This window comes from Hermetia illucens, chromosome 7, assembly GCF_905115235.1.
Source record: "Hermetia illucens chromosome 7, iHerIll2.2.curated.20191125, whole genome shotgun sequence".
Taxonomy (NCBI): domain Eukaryota; kingdom Metazoa; phylum Arthropoda; class Insecta; order Diptera; family Stratiomyidae; genus Hermetia; species Hermetia illucens.
The window spans coordinates 13,905,430-13,925,051 of NC_051855.1; the positions used below are offsets into that span (position 1 = coordinate 13,905,430).

Sequence of the window (19,622 nt, forward strand, 5' to 3'; positions counted from 1 at the left end):
TGTACGAAGATTTGTGTTTATTTTATTGTAATATCCTGAAAAGGCCACTCTAGCCCTAATAGAATCAATCTCTATAGGACGTAAACTGGACGACGACACAACTGACATATGCATGCTCATAACTTTCCTCATTTAGCAGAAAGGACCTTCTGAGGCACGTGGAGCTAACAACGGCAGATACTTCCAATTCCATGGGCTACATAGTGAACATTCGGTAGGAGCTCAACCTTTATTTGTAAATGCTACACCATCTGTGTCTGATCCTTTGGAAAGGAAAGCTGATGAGTTCCCTCCAGCATTTAAGCACAAGGTACAATGAACGCGAACGAGCGGACGGACGACTCGTTCAAATTGTCAAATGAAGTTTATTCCACACAATTATGTAGCGCTCGCTCGCCGACACCCGCAAAATGTTTGGCGCTTACCGTAAACTCTAAACCTCCAAAAGCGTTTGGCGGACTAAACACCGCCACCCACATGTTTGCAAGCACATTAGTGTTTTCTGAAGAGGCAAGCAGTATGGCAAACATTGCCAAGGCCCAGTTACAGTTCGTTGACTGTTCAAGCCATTAGATTTAGATTTTCAATTTGTTGAATTACAATGGGTTGATTTTGGTCTTAATTAATTGGCCTAAAAGAGCTGCCGAATTCGAAATGACGTCGGCTGTTGTCACAACCAACCTCGCCGACATGCAATGTCCATTGTACATTGAAGTCGCGGGCGAATACGAGTAGATGGACTAGATGCTTCTCCACTCGCCCACTTTTATTGCATCTTGAGCTTGCAGAGTCATCTGTTTATATTGGGTCCTTTTTTCAAAATCGTTTCATCAGAAACATACTCCAGAAAAGCTTCCCATTGAAGCTCGAGCTTCCTGACCGGTGTGCCCCGGCCTTTGCCACTCCTGCGGGGCTTCAAAGCTCTTTGTAACAAATGAAAATCCCAGTCCAAAAGGATGACTTGTTCTGTGATTATAGAAATGTCACATACAGGTTGCGGAAACTTCTGAAAAAATTCTCCAAAAATTATAAAAGATGAACACTCTGTCTTCCTCTAACTGCTGTTAAAATCCCATCAGCAGTCGTTTAAACATTTCAAAGGATGACCTTACGGAAAGTATGCTTGTAACCATTTTTTCGCTCTGTTCCTGAATTAATATCAAAAGTATTCCCCAACAGATTCACTAACACCACCGACTAGAGCTTTATCAACGCAACCTGGTAGCACAAAAAACTCATATGTCGTTCTAATCATTGGGTGGTACCGTCGTGTACATCCTTTTAGCTTTAAGGATTCTTCGGCGGGGATATCGTACTGTAGTAGTATTTTTGCAGTCCTCGCCATATGTACGAGCCAAACTACTTAAAGCAAATGAATCTACATACAAAAATGTATTCTAGAAGTGTGTAATGGCGGAACGTTATCCTGATGACAAACACATGCATTCAAGCATAGTGGAATCTCGATAATTCGCACAATCGATTATTCGTACTTTCGGCTAATTCGGACAAATTTGTCAGTCCCTAGAGTTGATTTTTTTTATAATCAATACATGTTCGCGGTATCTCTAGCAAAATGTTTTTAGGAATTAAAATTCAACACCGTCTCCGTCGTCCGTATTTTGCACTACCGATAATTGGTAGCCCCTATATTTCGTATCAACCAAATCGTCAGTTCCTCGACCCGACGAAATATCGGGATTCTACTGTAAAAGCTTTTGTTAAAGGAATTAAACGTGATACGTCGATATATCAAAAGCTAAGGAATTGAGTCCTTGAGCTTCAGCACTCTCTAGCATATCCCCATTTTTACAGTGCAAAATATGAACTACCTGAAACTACATATTTTGGTCAAGGCCTTGGCTTAAACTTTGGAAGCTTACAAACGGAAGGATATTCAATATTTGAATCAAAGGACTAAACTTACCAAATTTAAGAAGGTTGTCTCCGATATCTCCGAAGCAGTAACAATTACGTTTATGTTTATAATTTTCCGTAAAAGTAGGGAACTTTCAAGACTCCATATAATTTCATGTGAGGCCGCACCACCTTGAAGGGAGGGTGCATCGGACTACCAAGCGTCTCGGATTAGAAAACGTCGGATTATAGAGAGTCTGCTGTACTAATTTACGTGCATTCATTTTTCACTAATACAGTAACGAAATACTTCAACAAAGTCCCCCTTGGATGCCCAGAATGGCGTAGATATGCAATAATTTTTTTCCATTACACGAATTCAGGCCGTGCTGGATACGTAACACATAATAAATGTATGGAACAATTCTTTTTCCTCCAGAAACGCTAGCAAAGGCGTGAAAAAAGGGCTGATGGAGCTGGAGGAGCTCCTAGATAAATTTTCGTACTACAGGCGGGCATGGAGACTAACAGAAGATGCCCGAAAAGCGGAAACAACCCCAACAGCAGGTTGACTTATTTAACACCGCAGCCACCTCGCTTTCGTTAAAGATTCCTCCTAGACCGGTGCAATTGCCAGTTGAATTTCTATAGGGATCTGTTGGATTGAGAACGCACTCCAAGCTCCACCAGCTTACGTCATCCTCCGTAAACCGATGAACCGTCCTTCAACAACTGGATATCGTCGTGGCGAGCTTGGATACCGTATATGTTGGTACACACTGCGATACCCTCGATGAACCCAATATGTGAAGCGCAATAAAATATTAATCTAGCACGGCCTCAGGACATCCGCCTATTACATCACGACAAGCAAACCATAGTAAATACAGCGTTTCCCACCCCTTTAAGGTTTCCCTTTGGCCATTTTGATGTTGACTGAACAGATAGAATTTCAGCTCCTCTCAGTCTCCTCGCTACCTTAGAGCACCAAACTTCTAAACAGCGGGAAAATCAGAATCGATTGAGTAATATGCAGTATACGAGTTTTGCAAGACTTCTCGGTAAGCGATTATCAATACATAGCTTTTGAAGTGGTTGACACAGTCCTGGGGATAGTGGCGCTGCAGCTGAAACTGTCGTAAATTCAGTTATGAACCTGATAACGATCGCCTGTCGAGATTTTATGCGCAGGATTGGGAAATTGCAGAGCTCCGGTAGGCGTGTCACAAACTCAGCCGTTTGCAAAGGTATAAATCTTATTCCTAATTGTGTGGTAGATACGGTGTACGAACGGCCAAACAAACCAACATGTCGTCCAGACCAGGTAACAACCAAGGAAGGAGTTGATGGCACCGACTTCGGTGATCTGTGACGGCGAGAGGGTCGAGATATCGTTGGAGGATGTCAATGTAATCCATCCTAACGACAATTGCCTTATACAATTTGACGGAATGATATCTCGAGCAACAGTTTCAATAACCAGAAGGAATGTTGAGGCTATTACGAAGGAGTCAAGTGGCAAAGTAACCAAGATAGCAGCCCTACTCCTCGCTTCCCGGCGATGGCCACCCAATCTTCAGTAATTCACAGAACGAAGTGAAAGAGGTCCTTCTGGCCACTGGAAACTATCGCAATCATACTGCGACCATTAGTGCGGTGATAGTGGTATTATTGATCATCATCGGTAAGGTAATATGAGAGTAAACGAGGCACCGAATCAGGATAAAGCAGGACTAGAAGCGATGTTGTCCCAACGACTAGAAGACATCATAGCGCGCCCTACAAATTAATGCTAGAAGCTAAACTATGTATAATGTTAAGTATTTAATTTTATTTAGCTCGAAATTATCGAAATATATATCTATTTGTCAATATAAGGTTGCAATAAATAGAAACAAGACCTGGTGATTGTATTCATATTTCCGTTTCCCCCTTCTTCATTTTTCTCGGTCCATCCCTTGACCGCTCAATAGGGACGCATCACCATTTGGATATTTAGGTCTATGTACATCTACGCTTGGTCATAGGTATCTGGATCCGTGATTGAATAGTTAAAGTGATACATATCCGTATCCCATATGTTTGCATTTCGTAAAATTAAAATGTTTGGAGTAACTGTCATCAAGCGTTTAATGAGATGATTTATTAACAAAAGTTAATAAATCGGGGCCAAAATGCTGTAGAGAGAAGACATAATCATACCGTGGACAGTAGATACATATACGGTCAGTTGTAAATAGTATGTGATAACTTCATTGCACACATTGTGGACGGAACAAGCAAAAAGGTCTTTTCAGTACAAACTCATATGGAAATTGTCGTCTAGTTTGAACACGGTATTTATATGCAAACCCATAGCCGTGCTTCATATCGTGTGATACAAAGTTTCAGATATACGTAAATACATATATAGATATACTGTATGCAGAGAGAACGTAGACTAAATTGGCTATTTATCTGTTGGAATTAGATATAATTGAAATAGCATAGAAAAAAGATATTTTCGTTCGGACATTTCCTGGCAGTGAAGTAAAGTTTCGAGGGAATAAATCAATTTGGACGTAAAGAGAATATCTTTACATTTACAGGATATCAATGAAGGATTTAATTTGGAATTTAATTGGAAAATAAAGTCGCAGGAGACAGGGATGCAAGTGAGAAATGTGAGTCCAAAGCTTGAAATTCAAATTGCTTACTTGTATAGTGCATATTTTGGTAATTCTTTTTCTACTAGGATTCTACACACTTATCCTATCCCCATTAATTGAAGCCTTGCTCTGTGAGCTCCTTTTATATACCAGGCAATTTTAAAAGCCTCATAAAATCAGATCTACAGGTGAAATCACTGAAACAGTAAATAGAAAAAAAAAAGAAAAGCATAAAGAGGGCTTACAACAAAAAATCTTGAAAAGAACAATAGGGAATTTATACGACATAAATTCCATAAGAGGGTCGGTAGATAGTTATATACAATTGCAACAGAAAAGAAGGAAGAATCCGAAGAAATTTACTACTAAACATAGGCAAAAAATGCAAACGATATTGACATAGCCACATTGGTAGTTATATACTCGGTTAACACAAAGTATCTTATTAAAAGAAAAGAAGTACCGCATGCATGCATATGTACGTATATGCACTTCCCATACAATATTTACTCAGCCTAAATAATTTGAGTATATATTTTTGTAGATAGATGTGGATGGAGCGAATCAAGACAATGAAATTGTTGGTTAAAATGAGAAGATAGACTGCATCAGAAGATGATCAACTTTTGCACATATTTCCTTAGTACTGAGTTGAAGCAATTCTGCGTAGAATCTTAAATTGGGAAGCATCCTCTATTTTTATCTATCTATCTTAAGGAGGCTCAGGACAGACCTAAGCCTTCAGTAGCCAACAAATCGGGAGCAGCGGAAATCAGCCTGTAAGAGGGAAATGCTCTCAAAAGACTTAAATTCGAGCTCAAGGAAGGGGGAATCCCGGGACGAACAGGGATGAAGACCCGCCGGTATTTCCGGACCAAAAACTCACTCGTGAAGAACCAGAAATAATTGAGGATCTCATCAGAATGGAGATGTGTGAGGGACGAAATAAGGAGCTGTATACCGACATACGCTCTCGACCAAATCTTAATATTGATAGACTGCGCGACGGAAGACACGACGGCGCGACTTAGGACTATAGTTCCTAAACTGCCAGGATGGATGAGAACGGAACTATCGATATGTGCTAAGGATGACATACCGGGGGGACACATGGTGACGGTATACATTCCCAAGCGCTTCAAGCGCTAATGTAACCCATGACCAGCACTAAAATAGCCCCATAGGAAGTATGCAAGTAATTTGGGATTTGTCTTCTGAAAAACCATGACCTTGCATTACTCTCAAAAGAAACTTAAGATGCATATGTCTTTGAAAGTTTCTAACTGGAGACCATGGGCCTGTCCAAGTCGCATTTGGAAGCTGGGGGAAGAACTCGAGAGGCAGTCGTGACATCAGGATACTTCCGAACAGACGACACCAGGATCTCACTGGAATTATTCGTTAGACTGGCGAAGTTCTGATCCGAGAAAGCACCGACATTAATCGAAGAGTGAATACCTTCTGGAATTCATCCTGAATAATGAATTAGAAATACATAATTAGTTAACACACCAACATTCGTGACCAGCGCCAGACAAGAATAGACATAACCCTCAGCAACTCTCTGATGGGCAGCTTGGTCAAGATTAGGAGGGTGTTGAATGAGCTTTATATGTCGGTTCACAAAATAATCAGATTCAACATTGAGAGCAACTCGGAAGTAAATAGAATAATAAAGAATTCCAGGAGAACAGAATGGGACTCTTACACAAGATACCTGAGTGACGAAATGACCCATTTACAGGTGAGCTAAGATATAAGGAGCGAAATAAAGTTAGAAACAGTGGTGGAAGACCTCAACAGAGCCGTCATTGCATTGCAGAAGGCCATGCAATATTGCTGAGAATAAGGAGGCCGACAGCGAAGTAAAAAAGACTTCGCCAAATACCAGGCGATTCCTCAACAGCAAACACCTGGCAAATGAGCAGAAGTCATTAAGGCCTTGTACTCAGCGGCCAGGGTAACCTGAGACTCCCTAGCGACCTTGTTCTCGACATCAGGTCAGGAATCAACTCTACTGGTCTTTTGTATCTGTTCGAGGACGCAATGCTAAAGCTGCCATTACTCGACAACCACACGAAAATCATTACTAGGCTGTCGTGCCTAGGGATTTCCTGTACGCATGTCTTAATTAGGACGGACGCTCCTCGGAAGTCGCTGCAGCCACCTTATGAGGGCCCCTTCGAAATAGTAATATTAATTGCCCATAACAGAATTGGCGCCCAATGTGGGGCCACAGTTGTTGCGTTCGTAAGAAAACGTTTACTGCTTGTGTTTTTGTTTCAAGTAAGTGTCGCGCACCGGATTCGCATATCTTTTAGGACACAATAGTTCGGAGTGTGGCCTTCCATAATCATAGTCTATTCTTCATTACTTGATGAAAATTTGGTGTTAAGTCACATGCGCTATATCAAAGACTCACCGTACAGAAAACTAAGAATCCTTCTAATGAACTACTGTAGGAAATACCAACGTCCCGATTTCATCTTTATGATATGAGAAATAAAAAATATTGCAGGATCTCGTTTTGGGAAAGGAAAGGCACACATCCGCACTACCTTATGCATGCCCATTATTTACTGCGGATGTGCAAAAGAGTACAGAGGCATAGATTTCCATGCAATTTTCTGTTTCTCATCAAAAAGGGAAAGACTAGAATCGCTAGCCGCATATGAGGTCATATAGAGAAGATCAAGGATGAGAATTGCAACTATGTCTGTATGTGAAAAAAAAACTAACATTAACCTCTGAACAACTGCTTTACTGAGCAATCCACGAAAGGAGCATTTCAGTATATGGAAAAGTGAAATTTTATATATAATGCTACATATATGAATGGATGGATGACTTGGATATTGCACTGAATGGTATTGGGGGAACTATTAACTCTTCTTTCCCCGGGGGTGGTAACAATCAGAGCCGAGATAATGTGTAACACATGTTAGAAACATTTGAGAATATGGAACACCTGAATAGCCAGATTTTACATAATAGTACCAGCATATGTAAAACCATTACCAGCATAATCCAAACCATCTCTCAATCGGTCATAGCAATTGCATATATAGTATCTAAAACAATTGTGAAACACACATGCGTTCCATATTGTCTCCCTCTTGTGTGGAGATTGATGATGGTGACAGTGATACTACCCGCCACTGAGGCTGATGCTACTTTTGGTGATTATATTATGATTACAGGGGAACATAGTGGTAATACTTGGAATTCGTTTGTATTCGCTGTTGTTGTTTTATTTTTTTCTATTGCCACAGCTATGCAAAGTACCCCATCCCTCTAGTATGGTTTTAAAAAAAAATGCTACATACGTATAAAAAATATTTACCACCGGACTTTTTAAACAGCTCTTGAAATCAGTAGTTTGGAAGACCTCAAACCAAGTGGGGACACACAAGGCTTGGCAATAGATTTTTTCTTTCACCAACCGTATATTAATTTTTTTTTCAACTAGCTAGCATACAAAAAAAAGGAAGCACGAATTTCAAGCGAAATAGGCATTATTAATCCCGCTTAGTTTGACTTGGTGAATTTTTGGATGTTGTTATTTTTTTTAAACGGATGCTGTATTTGAATTGCGGATAGTGTTAAAATTTTTAAGATTCTGACCTTTATAATATTAAAAGTCGAAATTTTGTATGAAGTGTTTTTTTGAAATTATAACGGAGAAAGTGTTGTTTGATATATAAACCACAATGGAATTCAAATAGAAAGTTTCAATTTATAAAAAAGTAAACATTCTTATAATTGTTAAAGACAATAAACGACGGACTAAGTAAAAAGTTTGCATAGATTATGAATTTCCAAATTTATATGATATCTAAACTATCCTTTAATCTGCCGGAGTGTGTTTGAAACATTCGCGGCTGGTGTTATATATTGTGACGAATATATAAAAAATATAAAAAGGTGTTTGACAATTGGAGAGCTCTATTTATAAATTTTAAGTGCAGTGAACCGAGAGTAAATTAAAAATCAAATCCTTCCACAATCCGTACAAGGTATGTACTTACGAAATCATTCAATTTTATTCTATGCATCTAAAAAAAGGAGTCTTTTCCGTTAATGGTACTATCTTCAGTTTTAGTATTAACAGAAAATATCAACCAAAAATATTGCATGTTAAACTTCCGAAGCGGATGAAATGTGCGGAATATCGATTGATTATAATTAGTAGTCAATCATCTTTGAATTCTCTTAATCTGATTTATGAAAAATCACTACCAGAAAATATCTCCAATCCGGTCAGACCTTAATTGCACACACCTAATCACTTTCAATTACAACACATTCATTTAATCCCATCAAATTAAGACTATCTACACCGGAACTAAATCATAAAAAAATCAAATAGAGAGGAAGAAGCTACAATAGTGGATAAACTATTGTCATGTACAGTGAACACGTATCACAGCATACAAAAAGATGACAAAGAATAAGAGATCACTTTGTTCTGTTTTGTGGTAGGCTGCTCTTTGCGGTCCGACTTTAATGGCCAAACGTTTCCAATCCGGAGGGGTGACAGTGGGACTTGTGGTCAACCATGGGTAACATGTTCACCTAGAATACATATAATAGTAGGTAGATGCGCATGCTAGCCCCTTGGGTGGAAGCTCGCATTACAGTGAATAATGACTGTAATGACTTAAATTGATTTAACACGAAGAAAGTGATCGGGAAAATAGAATGGGGAAAAGCGGAAAGATGCGATTTTTCATTATACCAGATCAATTGTGGATGAAGAGCAATTAGATATTATTTATTAAATTACTTTAACTAGTAAGGGTTCTTCAATGGTTTGCAATTTATTGCGGAAAACCATTAGATTGTTTTAAAGGGACGTATCTTGAGTTGGACATACACCAGGCCCGATACCTGCATGTCTCTCTGTTGCAGCCATAATGACTAAGCCACTAAATTATTTGATACATTTAGCAGACTGTGGATTGAGTTGGATCCCAGTATGAAGAGACCCATATTACCGGACGTTACTCGTTAAGCTCCCACTAATAACAATAGTATAGTATTTGAAGTACATAGCCTCCCCTAGGGCATAGGTAAACATCTCTCAGCTTTTCACTACAATATCGGAATCATTGCTAGCAGCTCGAAATTATAGATCGGTAAATTGTTAATAAATTTAGGATAAAATAATTCATTTTCGGATATAAAGGTGCTTGTGATACTACCTAAGTGGAAATAATGGTCACAATGACAATCAAATAAGTGATTTATATACTCGTAAATATTACTACTGATCCAATGTTAATCACTTTTGGTTTTGAAAGTATTTAAAAATCAGCGTAAGATTGTCTTGTATTGTTAACTTAGTAATAATTTACTCACAAAGTTTAAACACTAGCTGAGCAGATATATAATAAATAATTCGACTGCCAGCTCATTTCCACTTTCAAATGAATATTATATATATACATATACATATTTAGAAAGTTCTAAGTCGATTGTATAGAAAGATATACTATATACATTGCGTTTCACTTGAATAGCATACCTTCTACATTAAGTATCTATAATAATTAAGACTTGTTTTTTTCTAGTGGCTAGTGTTATTTATTGGTCTTGCAAATACCCATATTTCGGGAACAACTTATTTCCTTCATCAATGCTAACAATGCTTGAAATAACTTCATAAATCCTAATAATCCTAATAGTCATACTAATCAAGGGAAGTGATACCATCGCTCAAAAGCTTTAAGAGGGTGACAGGCCAAACAGCAATAAAAAAAACTTGTTCCGAAAAAAATATTTTTCCTGATCACACTACATAGAACAATCGTAGAGTGAAGGTAATGTGAGGGCTATACCGAAAGTGAATAGAAAACTCCATAAAAAAGCCACTCGATAACGCAAAATATCATTGGCTCACCTGGAAAATCCGTGTTTTTGAGTCTTAAGATATACTTTTCTCAGAAACGGCTGGATGAATGTCAATGGAATATATATCGTACATTATATGAATCAACATGAATTTTGTTTGAGAATCCACTTAATGGCGGACCGGAAGCAACATGAGCCTAAAGAAATATCGGGGATGCAATGTACCTATTAAATTGCATTTATAACCCACTTGTTCCGAAAGATTTCTGTGAATAAATGTGTGAATAATGCCCCTCTCACCGTTTTTCAGAAAAGTGCACCCAAAGTTGAATATAACTCGAGCCAAAAAACTTCAATAGACGAATCTGCAGAACCAGATCGTAGCATTCATGAAGGAAAGTAGCTATCCCACCCTCCAGCTAGAAATCTCTCTGAGGTCCCCAAAGAATGGTTTACTCCGTGTCCGTAGTCTGACTCTAGCTAGAGCTGGGCAATCGCAAAGAAAGTGCATGAGGGTTTCCCCTTTTCTCGCAGCTTCGGCAATGCGAATTGTAGGGTATGCCGAGCCTGGCGTTATGGTCTCCTCTGGGCACTGGCCCATACACCCATACACGTTTAAAGGCAGAAATTCAACTTTCGGGTCTAGGCTGGGACTGGTCTCCTCCTTAATTAGTTCAATTTTTATTGACAGCTATTTACCAGATTGTCTTCAACAATTGAAGTTCACAAGCGTCATAGTAGGACATGGCTCTCCAAACCATTATCCTGTCGACCCGACTGTACAAAGTATCCAACTGGTGTGCGCAACAACCCGTGTCCGGTCTAGGGCTGCCTTAGTAAGGAACTCTAGACACCCCGGTTTAGCGCCGAGGTCCACGAATTCGAAACTGGTGTGTCATTCTCGTCAAATCATGAAAATAATATTTATAGCCACATCGATTACTCGTATTTCTGGCTAATTCGTACAGATTTGAAAATCATCAGAGTTAATTTTCTTTATTTTGCACAACCAATAATCGGTAATTCCAATATTTCGTACCAAAACGACAGTCCCTTGACCATACGAATTATCGGGACTCTACTATATAAATTTAGTTTCGAAGTTAAGAATGTGATTACAAGAGGCACACAAGAAGGGGTGTGGGAAAAATACGTCTTTTCAATGATTAGAAATGGAATGTCTATTGCTAATCTCAGAATATCTAGACATAATCGTCCCTAAATGCTATTATATCCTGTAGGAGAGCACTAGGCTGTAGGAACGGAATTCAAACCTCACTGGTGCCTGAGTCGGAAACACATCAGTCGGCTCAGTTGTGAATGAGTGCCTATGTCAAATCAGGATAACAACCATGGTTGAGTGCATTACTGACTTGAATGAAGGGCTCTAACACGCCCAGATTCAATTTGATTGCTGCACCAAACGCTTCAGTCGATGTTACACTTAGTTTTGAACATGAGAAAATATCTCCCTCCCCACCTGCAACGCTTGGTGCCGCTGAACCATGATAAATGCATTGGAGTCGATATGAGTCAAGAATTCAAGTTGTTTAAATGTAGTTTCAATAGATCTTTTCCAAATTTAACGCCAAGGGATGAAGGGATGGCCTGCATTATAGGAGAGGGGTGGGCCAAAGACTGAAGAAAAGGAAGAAGGTCAAACGGGGAGAGTAACCCCTTCTCAACTGATATGTTAAGGGGAGAAACCACATTACGTACTTTTTGAGATTTTTTTCAGTGGGAAGTACTAGTTGAAATTCCACCAAATTTAGACATTGTAATTAGTCATATTCCATATTTTTGGAAAATTTAAGCACGATCTGTACGGTGGAAAAAAGATACTTTTCAAAACATTTTTTTTTGTAAGATACGGGCAAATGAAAATACTACAATATTATAAAAAAAAACATATTAAGAACACTTGCTGTAAATTTCAGCGAAAAATATTACAATTTAAGCTGTTCGCAGCAAATGCGGCGGCGCATCGGAGGCGCGAAACTGAATTCGCCTCTGAGCCGGATTGAACGGCGGTCGAGACAAGTGAGGGCCTGACAAAAAACCGACTTGGGCCCGCCCCGGACGTTGAGCTTGAATGAGTGCTCGCCTCGTTCCAGAACTCTAAAGGGGCCCTCGTATCGTGGTTGCAGCGGCCTCCGAGGAGCATCCACCTTAATGAGGACCTGCCTACACGTTTCAAGATCCCTGGGGGAGTTGACCTCCGATGTCGCGTGTCGGGGCGGTGGAGGATATTCAGTCTCTCGAGGCATTCCCATACCAGTTTAGAGCTCACCTGATTGGACCTAAGTGCCTTGATCGCTGCTTGGTTGTCAGTCAGAATAGCGATGTTCTGCCGTCTGTGGTTCCTTTGGAAATCAAAGGAAGCATATCTGTCTATGGCGTATATTTCCACCTGGAATATGATAGTGGCTCCAAGTACATTCCCTTTCCTTGGATCAATGACCCCGGCACCTGTTGCCTCTGCTGTGACGGATCCGCCAGTGTGCCAAGCAATCAGTTGCCGCAGCCACGCTCTCCCAATTTGCCTTGTTACTCCAACGTGTTTCAAACTTCTTATCGAAGTGAAACCTCGTTGTCATGTTATCCCTTGGTATCAATAATTAGGGGTACCGCCTAGAAAGAATATCAATCTTCCTTCGATTTAGGTAGCTCCCCGCCTCACTGATACTTCCGGCCATCCTGACGATTGCCCCCCTTGCTTGCATTTATATGTGCAGATGGAGACGGGTTAATCTCATAGAGGACCTTCAGGGATGCGCATACAAGCCAATCTTTGGAGTTGTAACTTCCTGACTTGTGCGGGAACCAAAGGCAGTGCTTCCTCAAAGATGCATCTATGATTAATGACAATGGATCTTAGTGGAATTAGTGAATTATGCTTCTAAATTCTTTTGTAGGAAGCTGGGTGGAAGCAAACACGCACAATAGTCTCGGCAATCGATCCATATTTGCTCTCCTAAGAACTAAGGCGAAAGGTTTCCATACCTTTTTCTTCTGGTTTTTGAGCATGAGCTTTTTGACAAATTTTTTGTTTAATCTCAGTAATTTTGGGTTAAACGAGCGCTGGGCTGCAGTGGCGGAATATTGCGGATCATATCTGACTGGTGACAGAGTAGTCCCTGTAGGCATGATTTCCTTCAATCCAGGAACAAATAATTAGATGTATCCAGGATTGATATTTTGGAATCTACCAGGAAGCAATATGAAAGCTTTCTATTGCTCCCGTACAATGACATGTAATGTTGAAATAAAATGAAGCGTCATGGAAGGGGAATGCATCCACAACCCCCGAGGCAGCAGTCAATCATCAATCAATAAGATTTTTTACGTTTTAGTTTGAAAAAAAACATCTATGTGTTACTCTACTTACAGTACAACGGAATCAAATTCCATCAGTTTGTTAAAGATGACAGACGTGCCTAGTACAGATGGTGCTCTAGACGAATCCTTTAACATACGACCGAAGCGAACAGATGAAGCAATCGAAATGCCTTTGTTAAGAAATCCAACAGAAACGTCCTCAGCAGGAACGCAGCATTGTCAGGTGAATAGATTTTTTAATTGTGAATTATAATTTTTTTTTTTTTATTTTTATAATAATTATGTGGATTGCATTCATATTTATTTGTTTTTCCAATTTTCCAATCGTACAGGTCGTAAAAGTTTCAACATTACCTGAACGTGGTACATGGAGTAGCAAATTAGATTTCATTTTATCGGTGGTCGGTTTAGCTATCGGATTAGGCAACGTTTGGCGTTTCCCATATTTATGCTATAAGAATGGTGGTGGTGCATTTTTAGTTCCATACTTCTTAACACTAATTTTAGCTGGTATACCAATGTTTTTCATGGAATTAGCTCTTGGACAAATGTTAACAATTGGTGGTTTGGGTGTTTTTAAAATTGCACCGATATTTAAAGGTAAATATGCATCTATGTTTGTAATAATCATTTGCTTGTTCAGTGCTGTCAGATGAGAGGATTTAAGGTACCGGAAACAATATAGAAATCTCGGCTTCTATTCATGTTTCAATTGCCATCTTATGGTATCATCCACCTCCTCTCCGCCTCCTCCATTTATAGCGTCCCTCAAACGAAATGGCATATCTGATATTGTTTATCAATTGTACAGGGATAGGTTACGCAGCTGCTGTTATGTCCTGCTGGATGAATGTCTATTATATTGTGATATTGGCATGGGCTATCTTCTACTTTTTTATGTCAATGCAATCGGGTAAGAAAAACTCCAAAATCAGAATTTTTCAATACATAACTCTGGGCAATATTTGACTAGACGTGCCGTGGCGAACATGTAACAACTATTGGAATACATTAAATTGTGTCAATCCATATGAACGCAACGATCTACTCTGCTGGGAGCAAGTAAACAAAATCAATGGCAGTTTAACGAAAATTTGTAGTCTTGCTGCTGGCAACAATATATCAGCTTCCGATATCACTGATCCTGTTAAGGAGTTTTGGGAGTAAGTAACCCTATTCCTTTAATATTTCCTTTGATTGCCAATTCTAAATCTTTCTAGACGTCGTGCGCTAATGATCTCAGATGGAATTGAACATGTGGGAAGTATCCGGTGGGAACTAGCTGGAACTCTGTTACTTGTATGGATTCTGTGCTATTTTTGCATTTGGAAAGGGGTTAAATGGACCGGAAAAGTTGTCTACTTCACAGCTTTATTCCCTTATATTTTATTAACGATTCTACTGATTCGTGGCATTACATTACCTGGAGCTGCCGAAGGGATCAAATTTTATATAATACCGAATTTTTCAAAATTAAGTGAATCGCAGGTAGGCGTTTATTCAATCGTCCTTGAAGATGATCTTCATTTCCATTTGCTTTTCTGAAAAAGGTCTGGATAGATGCAGTTACGCAGATCTTTTTCTCATATGGACTTGGTTTAGGAACACTAGTGGCTTTAGGAAGTTACAACAAATTTACAAATAACGTTTACAAGTAAGTGTCGATGCTAAGTCTAAATAAATAATTGTAGTTTCGTATCTAAGAGCTGACAACCACTCGGATACGTATGGCTATGAGTAAAACAAATAAGCCTTTTAATTAAATTTCCCATTCCAGGGACGCATTAATTGTGTGTACAGTAAACTCAAGTACAAGTATGTTTGCTGGGTTTGTAATATTTTCGGTTGTTGGTTTCATGGCACATGAACAACAACGTCCTGTTGCTGAAGTAGCTCTTTCAGGTAAGTGTATATATAACAATCAAGAAAAATACAGCATGAGAGAATATGATTGCTATTGCGTTATTTTTACATCCTCAACAAAGGAAGCAAAAAGGACCGAGTCCAACTTGACGAGCAGAATCAAAGCAACCTCCATATTCAATTTGTTGAACCCTCCACCGCCTCCCCCTTCCAAGAACAGCATAGAACGTAGAGTGGTTTGGGAAGAGCGAACACAAAATTAAAATACCAAATTGCATTTCGAAATATAATATATTAACTTCCGCATTCCTGCATGTTTTGAATGGCAAATTCAAAGTATGAGAGACATGAGAAAATCGGAGCTTGAATGAATCTCCCACGTTATACTGTGCTGCCACACATGAAACCTATGAGGTTTCCACATGGTTCAGTACGATTCGACATCATGCACAGCAGAACGTGCCATGTCGTAGTTCCACATGAATATGATATAAAGAAGGGAAGTTTCCCTTGGTATGTCATCAAGCTGATTTTACAAGGACACAATGACAATCGTATAACATTAAGTTAAAAGCACGCCCGAAAAAGTTTCTACCTTATTACGTACATATCTGAGCGAATTGAGTAAACACCACATAAGTGCAACTTCCACTATAGATTCAGTCAATCATACTCGGCCAAACGGAAATGAAAATCGGCAATGTGATTACATTCAAAAATTTATTTACCAGTTGGGCTTAAAAAAGAGTTTATAGGCTAACACCCATGTGGCCCTACCAGTATTAAATCCATATGATTTTTAGTGTAGTCTTCCACAGCACGTTAATCTTGAGTTTATGAGCTTCTCAAGTAGTTTCCCCGCTTTGTCGAACATACTAAGAAGATAATACGCTGATGAACCCTCTGTGGGTTTATGTGTGGGTCACAATCTTCCAGCGGGAGGCAAAAAGACCCATTGAGAAACATACGTTGAATGCACTGAGTTGCAATCCCGGCTTATATTTGCTCGGAAACTCTCTTCAGGGTCAGGCGCGCACCCTCCCAGAGATTGTTGAAAGTGGAGCATTACTGTCTGAGTCACTCTTTCGTGCTTTGCTGGAGTAAGAAGGTCGGGAATTACCTGAATTCCGCATCCACCGTCTTCTCCACATCTGGCCCCCGACGACTTTTGCCTGTTCTCAGACCTCAAGAGAATGTTCGCTGGAAAGAAATTTAGCGCCGATGAAGAGATAATCGCCGAAACTGAGGAGTCCTCTTTTGAGGCTAAAGACAAATCGTACTATAAAAATGGTATCGAAAGATTGTATGACCGTTATAACCATTGTATTGCCCTCGAAGGCATTGGCGATTGGATAATTAAATCCAATTTTGTCAAAAAAAATGTTTTTTTTATATGTTAGCCTACGAAGTTTTCAGTCCAACTGTTCAGATGAATGAAAACAAATCAAGCACTTTTGTGTTTTTCAATCAGTAGCAATCGAGGACATCATCTTCGAAAAAAAACTCCGCGTCCCATTTCTATTATTCACATCTCATACTCATTTCTAAGTGGTCAATAACTTGCGGGATTTTCAAATAAATTGCCTTTTTATATTGCAGTAGTGTGTATATAATAAAAATCATTTAATTCACTCTTTTAGGTCCTGGGTTAGCATTCCTTGCATATCCTTCTGCAGTACTTCAATTGCCAGGATCACCTTTATGGGCATGCTTGTTCTTTTTTATGCTTCTATTGATTGGCCTGGATTCTCAATTTTGTACTATGGAAGGATTTATTACGGCCGTTATTGACGAATGGCCACAGCTGTTACGGAAGCGAAAGGAACTTTTTATAGCCGTAGTGTGCGCGTTAAGTTACCTGGTTGGATTATCATGTATATCACAAGTAAGCAAAATTTAAGGGAAGCTATGAATTTAGTTTTGTAACTTTCATTACAATTGCACATATGAAATTAAGGATTTAAGAGAGTAGTCTATACCTAACATCTTGTCAGAAAGCACTATTCCATGAACTCTTTTTCTATGTCGCAGGGAGGAATGTACGTCTTTCAAATTTTGGACTCTTATGCAGTAAGCGGTTCATGCCTGCTGTTCTTGATCTTTTTCGAATGCGTGTCGATCTCTTGGGCTTACGGTGTTGATCGTTTCTATGATGGTATCAAGGATATGATTGGATATTATCCATTGGTTTGGTGGAAATTCTGCTGGTGTATAGCAACGCCGTTAATTTGTGTGGTAGGATTTTCCAGGAAAGAAGCCATAAAATATATTATAAAGCATCTTTTTTCCTATGCCAGGGCGTCTTTATATTCAATTTAGTCCAATGGACACCTATAAAATATTTAAATTATTCATATCCCTGGTGGTCGCATGCATTTGGATGGTTTACAGCCCTTTCCTCGATGCTTTGTATTCCTGGCTATATGATTTGGTTATGGATGAAAACGCCAGGGGATCGAGCGACGGTATGTATAAGAGAACCCTAATTTTAGCTTCTAGCAGTGATTGAGTCGGAGATTTTGGCATGACTTCCTTTTTATAATTACAGAAAATTCGGCAGATTGTTCGGATAGAGGACGATGTTCAATCGCTACGTGAGAAAATGCGACAAGAAAACGAGAAAGTCGAAACATACGCTTTATAAGTTTTCTTCTAGTAAATAAATTAAAACTGCAAAGTTATACTACATACATTAGTAAAGGTGGAAGATTGGTATATCTATCTGCCTTTGCTTCGGACAAGGGCAAAATAGCGTAACAAAGTTGAGTAGAAGATTTAAGCGAATAGAACAATCGAATAGAAACAAGAAGAACTTTGCAATCATTAGCCAACATTTGAGAGTAAGACGATTTTTTTTACCAATGTAAAAATCCCAGCTACCTATATATTTATGTTTCACCTCACTCTTTCCTCGGCTACTACTTTCAGCACATACAGTTGTCTTTTCCCTTAAAATCAAAGGGCAGGTAAATTCCAGAACAACGACGTATTACTTTTCTTAGATTTTAGATGAAACAGTTTTAGTGACATCAATGAAATATTCTTAATTTTTAAGATCTTGACATGTTAAAGATTTGTTCACAGATAATATTTCGATCTAAAACATATTATGCCTTCAGACTTATGAAAATGGCGACCTTGAGGCGAACAATACTATTTAATACGTTTTAATTTTTCCCTTGGATCAACGGAGGGAAAATAAAATATCGAATATGGTTACATGTGTTCACTGAGAGAGAAAGACAATAAAAATTAAAAACAAATTCTAGAGTGTATTAAAGATAACAAAATGTACCACGATTAATCAAAATTAATTCAGTTATCCGAGTGCCATACGAACCAAAGAAAATAATTTACAATGCTCAAAGCTAAGTCTATGAAAACAAGTTTAGATAAATTCAATTAAATTTAAGATACATTTCTCCGGCAAAATATGGAAAATATTATGTTCAATTACAGAGAAAGCGGTGAAATTATATATTAGCAAACGCAGATCTATATTCAATTGAACTCAACTTATGCGATATTTGAGCGCTGTTTGAGAAAATGGCAAATAAATAAAACACAAAAAAAAAAAAGATATTACAAGTTTCACGTCATGATAACAATAAAATAGCAGAACTGCTAAAATATAGTGCGTTGTGGATAGGTTAGTAACAAGAAAATGAAAACAATATACTATACACTTGTTCAACATAGTTAAAGTGGAATAAAAGTAAGGAATTAACAAAAAAGGATACTAAAATAAAATTTCAAGATTTTTCAATGTAAACCTTCCCAAGGAAGATGAATACATCACAACGGAGACGCTAGGCAAAAAGGCAAGTATCTTGGCTGTTATTTTTCCTCACGAATTCCGCTAAATATCCCCTAAACCCATTTGGAAAATAGGTTTCTGAATGCAGGAGCTCTACAATCTTTTATTTTTCTATACCATTCCGATATCATCATTTCATATCCAATGTTATTTTTATCCTTGTTTCTCATCCTATCGGTTAGATAGTACGAGTGTAATCCATGCCATAGCCATCATAATCATGACGACTTCTTGTACCTATAAAT

General features: G+C 38.7%; 1 protein-coding gene across 4 annotated transcripts; it reads left to right on the plus strand.

Annotated features, from left to right (window-relative positions):
- Positions 1–7,863: 7,863 nt before the first annotated feature.
- On the plus strand, positions 7,864–19,310 carry LOC119660745 (sodium- and chloride-dependent GABA transporter 1). 4 transcript variants are annotated; one of them, XR_005250475.1, is made up of 13 exons: positions 7,864–8,521; positions 13,749–13,920; positions 14,030–14,297; positions 14,509–14,610; positions 14,671–14,860; positions 14,918–15,185; positions 15,248–15,351; positions 15,475–15,599; positions 17,201–17,445; positions 17,592–17,795; positions 17,858–18,025; positions 18,109–18,400; positions 18,489–19,310. XR_005250475.1 is itself a non-coding variant. In XM_038069470.1 (12 exons), exons 2-12 carry the CDS (start codon positions 13,783–13,785, stop codon positions 18,202–18,204), a joined length of 1,908 nt encoding a protein of 635 aa, XP_037925398.1. In that variant the 5' UTR covers positions 7,864–8,521; positions 13,749–13,782; the 3' UTR covers positions 18,205–19,310. The 4 variants fall into 4 exon arrangements, 3 of the variants coding, with proteins under 3 accessions (XP_037925398.1, XP_037925399.1, XP_037925401.1); XM_038069470.1 differs by having other exon boundaries at positions 18,109–19,310; XM_038069471.1 differs by lacking the exons at positions 7,864–8,521; positions 18,489–19,310 and adding an exon at positions 9,508–9,643 and having other exon boundaries at positions 18,109–18,250.
- Positions 19,311–19,622: the final 312 nt, after the last annotated feature.